The 12010-nt window shown below is 48.2% G+C and overlaps 1 protein-coding gene across 1 annotated transcript in view; it reads right to left on the minus strand.

Annotated features, from left to right (window-relative positions):
- Positions 1-285: 285 nt before the first annotated feature.
- ap3b1a (adaptor related protein complex 3 subunit beta 1a) overlaps positions 286-12010 on the minus strand; it is a gene marked incomplete at its 3' end in the record, with an annotated part of 52367 nt that continues 40642 nt past the window's right edge. Inside the window, exons 23-26 of the mRNA XM_084486824.1 lie at positions 6492-6720; positions 2258-2342; positions 571-668; positions 286-428 (exon numbers count right to left, since the gene is read on the minus strand). Of these exons, the coding sequence (XP_084342950.1) occupies positions 286-428; positions 571-668; positions 2258-2342; positions 6492-6720 (555 nt within the window). The remainder of the gene's footprint in view (positions 429-570; positions 669-2257; positions 2343-6491; positions 6721-12010) is intronic.

The raw sequence follows: 12010 nt of genomic DNA on the forward strand, positions 1-12010 counted from the left end.
ATCTTTAGTATCAGTTGTTGCATTTGAAAGATGCAAGTGAAACGTTAAATGAATAGACAAATACGTAATGAAAAAAGGTCAACATAATAATAATAATAATAATCATCTGTGTATCGCAGCCAAAGCTGCATTATACCGTTCACTTCAGAAGACTCTTTAACAGACTGTTACATCAAACAGATCCAACACAATGCCACTTTAAATACGTTCTGAAATTCCTAAAACTGACAAAATTAAATCAAATCAAATTGTGTGTAAATGTAAACCCGTTTGCCCGTGGCGTCTTTACCTGTGGATGTGGGCGTGTCCCGTGACGACCTGGCCCAGGTGGGCCGTGGACAGGACCTGCTTGTTCAGCACCGCGCTGGAGCAAGGGCCCGTCGCCATGGTGACGGTGGCCGAGGTCTCGTTCATGCCCAGCAGCTTACCTGTTGATGGAGGAGGAGACTATTTCACTGACCAGGACACACACACACACACACACACACACACACACACACACACACAGAACAACACACACACACACACACACACACACACACACACACACACACACACACTCACTCTCACCTTGTTCTTTGTCAAAGTCCTCCGGGGTCAGACTAGCGGGCAGCAGCAGCTCACCTACTGCAGGCTGGACGGACACCGAGAAGGCTGCCTCTTTAGTACTGGAGGAACAGTCAGTAACACACAGTCAGTAACACAACACAGTCAGTAACACACAGAGAACGCTGCCTCTTTAGTACTGGAGGAACAGTCAGTAACACACAGTCAGTAACACACAGAGAAGGCTGCCTCTTTAGTACTGGAGGAACAGTCAGTAACACACAGTCAGTAACACAACACAGTCAGTAACACACAGAGAACGCTGCCTCTTTAGTACTGGAGGAACAGTCAGTAACACACAGTCAGTAACACAACACAGTCAGTAACACACAGAGAACGCTGCCTCTTTAGTACTGGAGGAACAGTCAGTAACACACAGTCAGTAACACACAGAGAACGCTGCCTCTTTAGTACTGGAGGAACAGTCAGTAACAGTCAGTAACACACAGAGAACGCTGCCTCTTTAGTACTGGAGGAACAGTCAGTAACAGTCAGTAACACACAGAGAAGGCTGCCTCTTTAGTACTGGAGGAACAGTCAGTAACACACAGTCAGTAACACAACACAGTCAGTAACACAGTCAGTAACACACAGAGAACGCTGCCTCTTTAGTACTGGAGGAACAGTCAGTAACAGTCAGTAACACACAGAGAACGCTGCCTCTTTAGTACTGGAGGAACAGTCAGTAACAGTCAGTAACACAACACACAGTCAGTAACACAGTCAGTAACACACCGAGAACGCTGCCTCTTTAGTACTGGAGGAACAGTCAGTAACAGTCAGTAACACACAGAGAACGCTGCCTCTTTAGTACTGGAGGAACAGTCAGTAACAGTCAGTAACACAACACACAGTCAGTAACACAGTCAGTAACACACCGAGAACGCTGCCTCTTTAGTACTGGAGGAACAGTCAGTAACAGTCAGTAACACACAGAGAACGCTGCCTCTTTAGTACTGGAGGAACAGTCAGTAACAGTCAGTAACACAACACAGTCAGTAACACAACATACACTCAGTAACACAACAGTCAGTAACACAACACAGTCAGTAACACAACAGTCAGTAACACAACATACACTCAGTAACACAACAGTCAGTAACACAACATAGTCAACATAAAATTTCTTGAACTGGCCAGTCAAGTAACAATATATAACAATATATACTGAAAGACAACATTAACGTCTAGAAAATAAACAACAGCTTCAATTCCAACTAGTTTACATTTTCTGGGTTAGCGTGGTTCAGCGTGTGATTTCTGTGGTAAGCATTTGGCTGACGGATTGATTTCTCCATCCCAAAGAGACTTTGTGATGGGGCCATCGATCGCCTCAGCGATGGTTTGATTTGGGCCGGGTCTGATTGGAGCAGAATAATAGTTATCCTGGTGAACAGGGATCAATGCAGGCTGCTGCCTCGGGACCAGGGAACACACACACAGAACAAATCACACAACACCGGGAGGGAGAGGAGGAAATGGACTTGGGATTGGAATTAGACAGGTACCGGGGGGTCGGAAACAGGAGTACGGACAGGGCGGGGGCCCCGGGGGAGGGGGAAACAACACAAGAGCGCAATCAGACGGCTGCAGGAGAAACACGGGTCCGATGTGTGGAGTGATGGCGGCCAACAGCGCGTCAGGGACTTACCACAGCTGGAAGTTGGCCGCCTGCGTGGAGTCGTTGAAGTCGATCCCCATGGAAACGGTAACCGAGGCCTGGGGCTCCAGTCGATCTGAGGGAAGGGTACAGAGGAGGAGAGAGGAGGTGAGAGGAGGAACCAGGAGAGGAGAGAGGAGGTGAGAGGAGGAACCAGGAGAGGAGAGAGGAGGTGAGAGGAGGAACCAGGAGAGGAGAGAGGAGAGAGGAGGTGAGAGGAGGAACCAGTAGAGGAGAGAGGAGGAGGAGGAGGTGAGAGGAGGAACCAGTAGAGGAGAGAGGAGAGAGGAGGTGAGAGGAGGAACCAGGAGAGGAGAGAGGAGGTGAGAGGAGGAACCAGTACAGAGGAGAGAGGAGAGGAGGAGGTGAGAGGAGGAACCAGTAGAGGAGAGAGGAGAGGAGGAGGTGAGAGGAGGAACCAGCAGAGGAGAGAGGAGGAGGAGGTGAGAGGAGAGGAGAGAGGAGAGAGGAGGAGAGAGGAGAGGAGAGAGGAAGAGAGGAGGAGGTGAGAGGAGAGAGGAGAGAGGAGAGGAGAGGAGAGAGGAGAGGAGAGAGGAGAGAGGAGAGAGGAGAGGAGAGGAGAGAGGAAGAGAGGAGGAGGTGAGAGGAAGAGGTGAGAGGAGTGACGAGCAGAGAGGAGAGGAGAAGGTGAGAGGAGAGAAGAGAGGAAGAGAGAGGAGAGAAGAGGAGAGGAAGAGGTGAGAGGAGTGACGAGCAGAGAAGAGGAGAGGGGAGAGGAGAGAGGAAGCATGAGTGACAGGGGCAGAGTGGGGAGAGTCAGGTAGGGATGGAGAGCTGGGGGGGAGAGGAGAGGAAGGGGGGGGGGGAGGAGGATGGTGGGGGGGCAACAGAGTGGAACAGACAGGCATGCACACCACTTGTGTTTTCTACTTCACAAGGCAAGGCCACCGCATGTGAGAAATCTATCCTTCAAATCTCATCCCCTTTACCTCTGCCTCAGAAAGGCAGCCACACAGAGAGACGTGACGGACTAGCACATCTCCACAACAACAGGCACGTCAAGAACATGAGCACTGCCGCATCAAGAGGGAGATGTGATGGAGGGGGGGGTGAACAGGCAGCGTGACCGGGCCTCTCGACTAGCGGAGCCAAAAACCACTGAAGAGAGAGACGAGAGCGGGAACATCAGGCCGGAGAGGAGAGAGGGGGGGAGAGGGAGAGGGGAAGAGAGGGGAGAGGGGAAGAGAGGGAGAGAGGGACAGGAGAGAGAGGAGAGAGGGGGGGAGAGGGGAAGAGAGGGGAGAGGGGAAGAGAGGGAGAGAGGGACAGGAGAGAGAGGAGAGAGGGGAGAGAGTGAGAGGAGAGAGGGGGGGAGGATGAGAGGAGAGGGGAAGAGAGGGGAGAGAGGGTGAGAGGAGAGGGGGAGAGAGTGGAGAGGAGAGGGGTGGGGAGGAGAGGGGGAGAGAGGATGAGAGGAGGGGGGAGGAGAGAGGGAGAGAGGATGAGAGGAGAGGGGAGGAGAGAGGAGAGGAGAGGACAGGGGTGGGGAGGAGAGGGGGAGAGGAGGGGAGAGGGGGGGAGAGAGGATGAGAGGAGAGGGGAGGAGAGAGCGGAGAGGAGAGGGGCGGGGAGGAGAGGGGGAGAGGAGGGGAGAGGGGGAGACAACATCCTCAGCCTGCCGCTGTGGAGTGCCCCCCAGGGGGTCCAGGTGCTGTTCATCTGTGGAAACTCTTTAACACAGAGAAGCAGAACCACCAGAGCTCCAGGGGGGGCAGGGACCTCCACCAGGTCTGTGTGTGGTGGGCTGGTTCTGCCTGTTCTTTGACCGAGGTCATCTGCTTTTACTGAGCTCTTTGTGTGCCGTCACAAAACCGCACGCTGGAAGCTATGCACACATATGTTAAATACGTGGATAGTGGACCGTTTTGAAACGGTTGTTTGTGCAAAAGAAATGTATGGACAGAAAACTGTAAATAATATAAGCATACTGTAAAAGATATAATAAGTCATATGTATTCAAACAAAGTGAGTGAGAAAACCACAGCATTTGCATTGGGTATGGGATCTTACGAAAAAACAGGATGGGCAATAATTAAATTACGAACAAAAGCTCTGCATAACATTCACACAACAAATGTGTAAATGGATGAAGTGTGGTCTGTCCGGTGCAGACCATCCGTAGTGGCCCCAGCGGCCCCTCAGTGGAGCCTGGCTCCATCGACCCACATTACCCAGTGTTTGGCTGCTGCAGGTCCGTCAATGACCAATCAATCCAGGCAATCGACGGTTTAAACATGCTTGATCGCACCGTCTTTTCGTCTCTCTCTCTCGGTGTGTGTGTGTGTGTGTGTGTGTGTGTGTGTGTGTGTGTGTGTGTGTGTGTGTGTGTGTGTGTGTGTGTGTGTGTGTGTGTGTGTGTGTGTGTGTGTGTGTGTGTGTGTGTAGGAGACAGACGGAGAGAGAGAGGGGGGGAGAGAGTGAAGGAGAGGAAGCAGAGAAGGCGTGCGGGGAGAGGCCTGGGCCTGGGGTGAGCTGGGTGGACTGCAGGTCGTGGAGACAGAAGGAGATGTATGGCCATAATGTGCATTTCTAGTCCTAATCGATACACGCAGGCTAGGAATATATTAACTCATATTGGCTATGGTACGATGGGGGAATGAAATATATACTGACAGAAATCAAGAAGACAAAGAAAGACTTCAACAATAGACGCTACAGAGGAACATCTTGAGCAGTCTCACGTCCTATTCCCCTCTCCGCCTCTCCCTGTCTTCATCTGGATGTGTTTCAATGGGACTTTTTATTGATATTTACATGCTTACTATCTTATATCACAATGTTAAGTGTCTTCAGAAATGTAGTATTTTATTGTCCTGTGTATCATTAAATTAACACACACACACACACACACACACACACTAATGTCTTCACGGTCTCTTGAAAAGCATTGTATAAATGGTATGGTTATGGAATATGATGATATGAGTATCATTGTCAGTATAAATATGAGTATTGTTAGTATTATTATGAATATGTGGGTATTATTATTTTGATTACTATTATGAGTATGATTAAGATTATTATTTTAGGTATGATTAGGAATATTATGGTGTGTATGATTCAGAGTATTAGCTGAGTATTGTGGGGGTATGATTCAGAGTATTAGGCTGAGTTATCCTCTGTTATCATGGATTCAGATTTACATTTCGACAGTCACATCAAATCAGTTACAAAATCTGCATATTATCACCTTAAAAACGTAGCAAGACTTAGAGGGCTCATGTCTACCGAAGACTTACAAACACTTGTACATGCCTTTATCACTAGCAAGCTTGATTACTGCAATGGTCTCCTTACAGGTCTCCAAAAAAACTCTAAGGCAACTACAGCTTGTTCAGAATGCTGCTGCTAGAGTTCTAACAAAGACCAAAAAATGTGAACATATTACACCAATTCTTAAATCATTACATTGGCTCCCTGTATGTCAGAGAATTGATTTTAAAATCATGTTGCTAACCTATAAATCCCTACATGGTTTAGGGCCAAAATATTTAACTGATATGCTTCCACTACATAAGCCTTCTAGGCCACTAAGATCCTCTGAGACCAATCTGTTAATTATCCCCAGAGTCAACACGAAACATGGGGAAGCAGGATTTAGTTACTATGCAACAAATATCTGGAATAAACTCCCTGAGGATTTAAGACTTGCCCCAACTCTGACAGCTTTTAAAACAAGACTGAAGACTTTTATGTTTGCTTTAGCTTTCTGCTAAATCTTAAATATTTATTATTTTAACTTTGCCTTTATTTTCTCACTTTCTAAAATGCATTTATTTGAACTCTGCCTTTCTAAAATGTTTTTTAAACTTTGCCTTTATTTTCTATCTATTTTACTTTTTACTTAACTATTGTTTTCTTTTATTGTATGACAATGTTTATATGTGAAGCACTTTGAGTCTGCCTTGTGTATGAAAAGTGTGTTATAAATAAAGTTGCCTTGCCTTGAGTATTGTGGTGGGTATGATTCAGAGTATTAGCTGAGTATTGTGGTGGGTATGATTCAGAGTATTAGGTGAGTATTGTGGGGGTATGATTCAGAGTATTGTGGGGGTATGTTTCAGAGTATTATGGCGGGTATGTTTCAGAGTATTAGGTGAGTATTATGGCGGGTATGTTTCAGAGTATTAGGTGAGTATTATGGCGGGTATGTTTCAGAGTATTAGGTGAGTATTATGGCGGTATGAGTACTGCGACTGCGTACCGACGGGGCTGAAGCGGTGCAGGGCGAGGCTGGCGGGGCTGTGCTCCCCCAGGTGCAGGCCCTCCAGGGGGTGGTCCGAGGCGTTGGTCAGGGTGATCTGCAGGTGCACCATGCTGGGCTGGTACAGGAAGGGCTGCCGGGGGAAGTGGTAGCGCGCCGAGAGGCCCTTGCCCGACATGTGGTGGAGCAGCTCGTGGCTCTTCACCGGCCCGAAGGTCTGCAGCGTCACCTGTGGGGAGGAGGGGGAGAGGTCATGGAGCCGGTCCAGGGGTCAGGGGTCAGGGGTCAGGGCAGGAGCCTCAGAGACAGCCGGGCCAGACCGCAGCCAGCAGCTTCACCGTCCATAAGGGAAACACATCTATTTCTGTTTCATTTTTTGTTCTTATTTTAATTAAGTCATTTTTTTCGTATTGCCATCAACCTTATTTCCTGCCGTGGTTCCATAAGGTACGTTATAGAGCACAGTACAACAGCAGTGCATTCAGACGTGTCTGACGTTTGTTTTCTGGAGGAGATGTGTTTTATCAATCCCAGACACCAAATCAGGGACAAATAGGCCAATTCTTCAAATTACACAAATGCATTTCTTAAATAAAAGAAAAGGCAAATGGAAAAAATCCATAATGAAATGAACAGAGGTCCAATAGGAAGACAGAACCGCAGCGGTAGAGTCTGTCCTCTTCCACTGACTACTTAGAACCACCGGCAGACAAAGGTAACGAAAAGAAAGAAGGAAGGAAAACAGAAAGACGAGCCATCTTCAGGAGGCCCCCAGCGCCGCAAGCCGCCATTTGGGTTCATTACCCTCCGGCGAAGCAGCAGCCCACTCTACCACGTCCTCCGTCAGCAGGACACAGCAGAGTGGGCTGAGTGAGGCAGGGCTGAACAAAAACCCTGCTAATGAAGGAGGAACACAAAGCCTGCTCCGGCCTTGCCTTTCAGCGAGGCTTTTACCTTTTCAACCACAGGAAATGGCATTACCCCAGAGATGGAGGAGCAAGACGCACAGAAAGGGACGCATGTTTAAGTATTTGCGTCATGGGCACAGTGCACTCATTAACCCTAACATGTTTTGTATATAGTGTGGTTAGGGGATTGGCAGCTTATCTTCTTCTATGGCAATAACACACACACTCTTGGAATTTAGGATAGCGACGCGACTTTGGCCTCACCGGTGGCGACGTCGTGAGGAAGAACAACGTTCAGTGGTTGATTTGTACCTCAAGAGAAAGTAAGAGAGAGAGAGAAAGAGACAGAGAGAGACAGACAGACAGACAGGCCGACAGACAGAGAGAGAGACAGAGAGATAGAGAGAGACAGAGAGAAAGAGAGATGGAGACAGACAGAGACAGAGAGACAGACAGAGAGAGAAAGAGAGAGACAGAGGGCCCTATTTTAGCAGTCTGAAACACAAGTGTGAAATGTGAAATGCAATATCTTTGTGGGCGGATCTCTGGCGCTGTTGCCATTATACCGGCGGATAAATGACTCATGCGCCCGACGCAAATCTAAAATGGGTTGGTCTGAAGTAGCTTAATTACCCGTAGGCGTGTTTTGGGTGTAACGTGCAATAAAACAATGAGAGTGCCGTGTTCCATCTCCTTTAAGAGCCAGCGCATTTGAAATTGACGAGTTGATATTTTGACAGCACACTTGTAGTCTCTGCTGAGACAGACGCATGACCACATGAATTGCAAACTTCAAATGGCTCAGTTTATGGCCAAATAATAGGCTTAATTCACACATGGAAAAGCGTTTTTTTCTACAACTTCAGAAACACTGAGTCGTCATGTAGATTTCGGCTAAGATAACTTAACACATAGCCCATGATATGCGGTTCTGTGGCCACAACTGTGGGTCTATTTAATGATATGCTGCAATACATTAACAAACATTGTTTGTTAATGATTAACAAACATCGTTTGTTAATGTATTACATTATCGTTATCGATAGTGTTCATAACATGTCCCCCCGTTAATATAGATTGCCATGGCCTGTATTATGCGTTACATGTTTAGTTTGCGTGTGTTTAAACAGATGGATGCACACATATTGTTGAACTACGTGCCAAACAAATCACCCGCATTCATTCTTTTAAACACTCACTCACGGTAAAACTATGTTTTCTCACGATCAAATACTCATCAATCCTAAAACTTATGGGCTTGTACACGATGTCTGTGTCAAGAAAATATGTGTTTGCTGTACAGTGTTTGCAGATGCATTGTATTAAAAGTATGAATTCTTACCACTGTATCAGCTGTTCTTTCCCAAATAATTTAACCAACGTTATCATTTACCCTAAAACAAGATTTTGCTTTGGAAGGCTGGGATATACCTTGCTTGAGTTTATTATTGTTATTGTTATTATTTTAACGCATGGCATTAGCCTACTACAGTGTTCATTCATGCTATTCTATGCAGTTTCACACATATGAACAATCTTTGATCATAATATTTAAATTAGGCTAATTGTTTGCATGTTTGTGCTGTGTATAGCCTACGCGTGTGTAAGCTTATGTTGCAGTTCCGACCTGCCATGGCTCGTCAAAATAGCAACACCAACTGCGCTATCTGCTAGGGCATTTCAACCAGGTATCTGCCGGTCAGTGGCGCGATTGTTGAAACTAGCAACGATACGTGTGTCGGTGTAGAAAGTCAATTGCGCTGGGTGCAAGATAGGGCCCAGAGAGAAAGAGAGACTGAGAGAGACCGAGACAGACAGAGACAGACCGAGAGACCAACTGAGAAAGAGAGAGAATGAAAGAGATGGAGAAAGAGAGAGAGAGAGAAAGAGAGATGGAGAGAGAGAAATAGATAGATAGATAGATAGATAGAAAGATAGAGAAAGTGTAGGAGAAAGAGAGAAAGAGATGGAGAGAGAGAAATAGATAGATAGATAGATAGATAGAGAAAGTGTAGGAGAAAGAGACAGAGAGAAAGACAAAGAGAGACAGAGTGAAAGAGAGCCCCGCAGCCAACATACTTGCTAATTGTTTATCACACCTACACACACAAACTGTTTGCTACTTGTTAATCACACGGTCAACACCAGAGCTAGCAACCAAACTATATTTTATGCCTCAAATATACTGACAGTTTGACAAGACTGGTCAGCAAAGGTGAGAGAAATATCTCAAAAACCAAACAATTAAATCCAATCCAGTAAGAAAATATGAAAAGTAGTGTGTGAAGCAGACAAACATCTAATTAAGCTAATTGAAGATGTTTGAGGCACTGTCAAACTCTGGCTCAAAGTTTTCAGGTGGTAAATCAACAACACGTTGTACACAGGCGTGTCTCTCTGAAAACAGGTATCTTTGGGTCTGGAGATATATTCATTCTATTATTGAATCTTGAAGATGTGAAACCCTCGACCTCCCGATTGCCGAGGACCAACTTTAAAGTTGGAGAAGATTTACTCTCTATGTGCGTCTGCACTGATAGTTGATCAAATAATCCACAGCGAAAAAAGGAGAACGCAACAACAGAAACAATACAAGGAGCGGGTTCACTGTCTTCGAGTCATTCACTATGATGAATTAAGGGGCTCGCTTTCTCAAAGTAAACACATTTACTACTACTACTACTACTACCACCAGTACATAAACAAGGGTTATCAATACACATCTGTTAGGTTTAGAAACAGGAGTGGATTACTTTCATTCGGTTGTGAAAAGAACTGTCATAAAAGGAGAACGTCTCTGTCCTCTCCGTCTCTCAGTTCCCTCTCTCCTCCTCTCCCTCTTTTCCCCATCTCTGGTCACTCCATCCTTCTCCCTCTCTCCTCTCCCCTTCTCTCTCTCCACCTCTCCTCTCCTCCCCCTCTCTCTGAGAGATAAACAAACATAGCCCATCTGTTCATTTATCAGGCAACGTTTGGATGTTGTCAAGAGCAGTGGTTGTCTATAAAGCTTCCTGTAACATCTGCCAGCTCCCCGCCACATGGATTTATCCTCCAGCCCCGCTCAAGGTCCTGCCTGCAGAGAGAGGACGGCTCCGTACTGCTCACCACCACCAGTCTGACACACACACACACGTCAAGTCCACTGTTGACAAACACACACCCACACACACGTCAAGTCCACTGTTAACACACACACACACGCACACACACAAGTCCAACATTAACACACACACCACGTCCACTGTTGACAAACACACACGCACCTGTGTCTTGTTCACACACACACACACACACACACACACACACACACACACACACACACACACACACAACACACACACAGTAACCAGCGCCTGACCAGCGGACTCTAAAGTGTAAATAACAGAAAGAGATGTAACCTTGACTTCCCCTGTCAGTGGCCATCACACCCCCACCCCCCCACCCCCCCACCCCCAACCACCCACCCCCACCGCCACCACCCAGCCTAACCCACCATCCTGGCTGTGCCCGGACAGGAGACGGGGGGCGGGGGGAGGAGGGGGAGGAGGGGGAGGAGGGGGTGACACGGGGAGAGGAAGGTGATGGAGGAGCTCTATTATGTATCAAGTTAAAGCGGGCGGCGGCGGGTGATGGACGAGACGCCAGTCACCTTCAGAGTCGGACGCTTGCCGCATCCTCCGGGGGAAATGACCTGAGAATCCCGCTGACACACACACAGGGAGAGCCGTCGCCGTGGCAACCTTGTCGTGCTTAGTGTGTAAGAAGGCCAATTTGACAGCAAAGGGTGGGGAGGGGTGGAGGAGGAGGAGGAGGAGGAGGAGGAGGACAGAGATAGAGGAGGAGGAGGAGGAGGAGGAGGATAGAGACAGAGGAGGAGGAGGAGGAGGGAGGAGGGAGGATAGAGGAGGAGGAGGGAGGATAGAGATAGAGGAGGAGGAGGAGGAGGGAGGAGGGAGGATAGAGGAGGAGGAGGAGGGAGGAGGGAGGATAGAGGAGGAGGAGGAGGACAGAGATAGAGGAGGAGGAGGAGGAGGAGGACAGAGATAGAGGAGGGAGGAGGAGGACAGAGATAGAAGAGGAGGAGGAGGAGGGAGGATAGAGATAGAGGAGGAGGAGGAGGAGGAGGACAGAGGAGGAGGGAGGATAGAGGTGGAGGAGGAGGAGGAGGATAGAGGTGGAGGAGGATATAGGTGGAGGAGGAGGAGGAAGGGGTGGAGAGGGGAAGATAGAGGTGGAGGAGGATAGAGGTGGATGAGGAGGAGAGAGGAGGTGGAGGAGGAGGAGGAGGTGGTGGAGGAGGAGGATAGAGGTGAACGAGGAGGAGGAGAGAGGAGGTGGTGGCAGCAATGGGTGGTGGTGATGGCGGTCTCAGTGGAGGTAGTGGTGGTGGGGGTGCGGGGGTGGATGTGGAGGAGGTGGAGGTGGTGGAGGGTGTTGTGGAGGTGGAGGTGGAGGGTGTTGTGGAGGAGGTGGAGGTGGAGGAAGAGGTGGTGGAGGGTGTTGTGGAGGAGGTGGAGGAGGAGGTGGTGGAGGGTGTTGTGGAGGAGGTGGAGGGTGTTGTGGAGGAGGTGGAGGAGGAGGAGGTGGAGGGTGTTGTGGAGGAGGTGGAGG

Source organism: Micromesistius poutassou (genome assembly GCF_964030765.1).
Source record: "Micromesistius poutassou genome assembly, chromosome: 22".
NCBI lineage: Eukaryota > Metazoa > Chordata > Actinopteri > Gadiformes > Gadidae > Micromesistius > Micromesistius poutassou.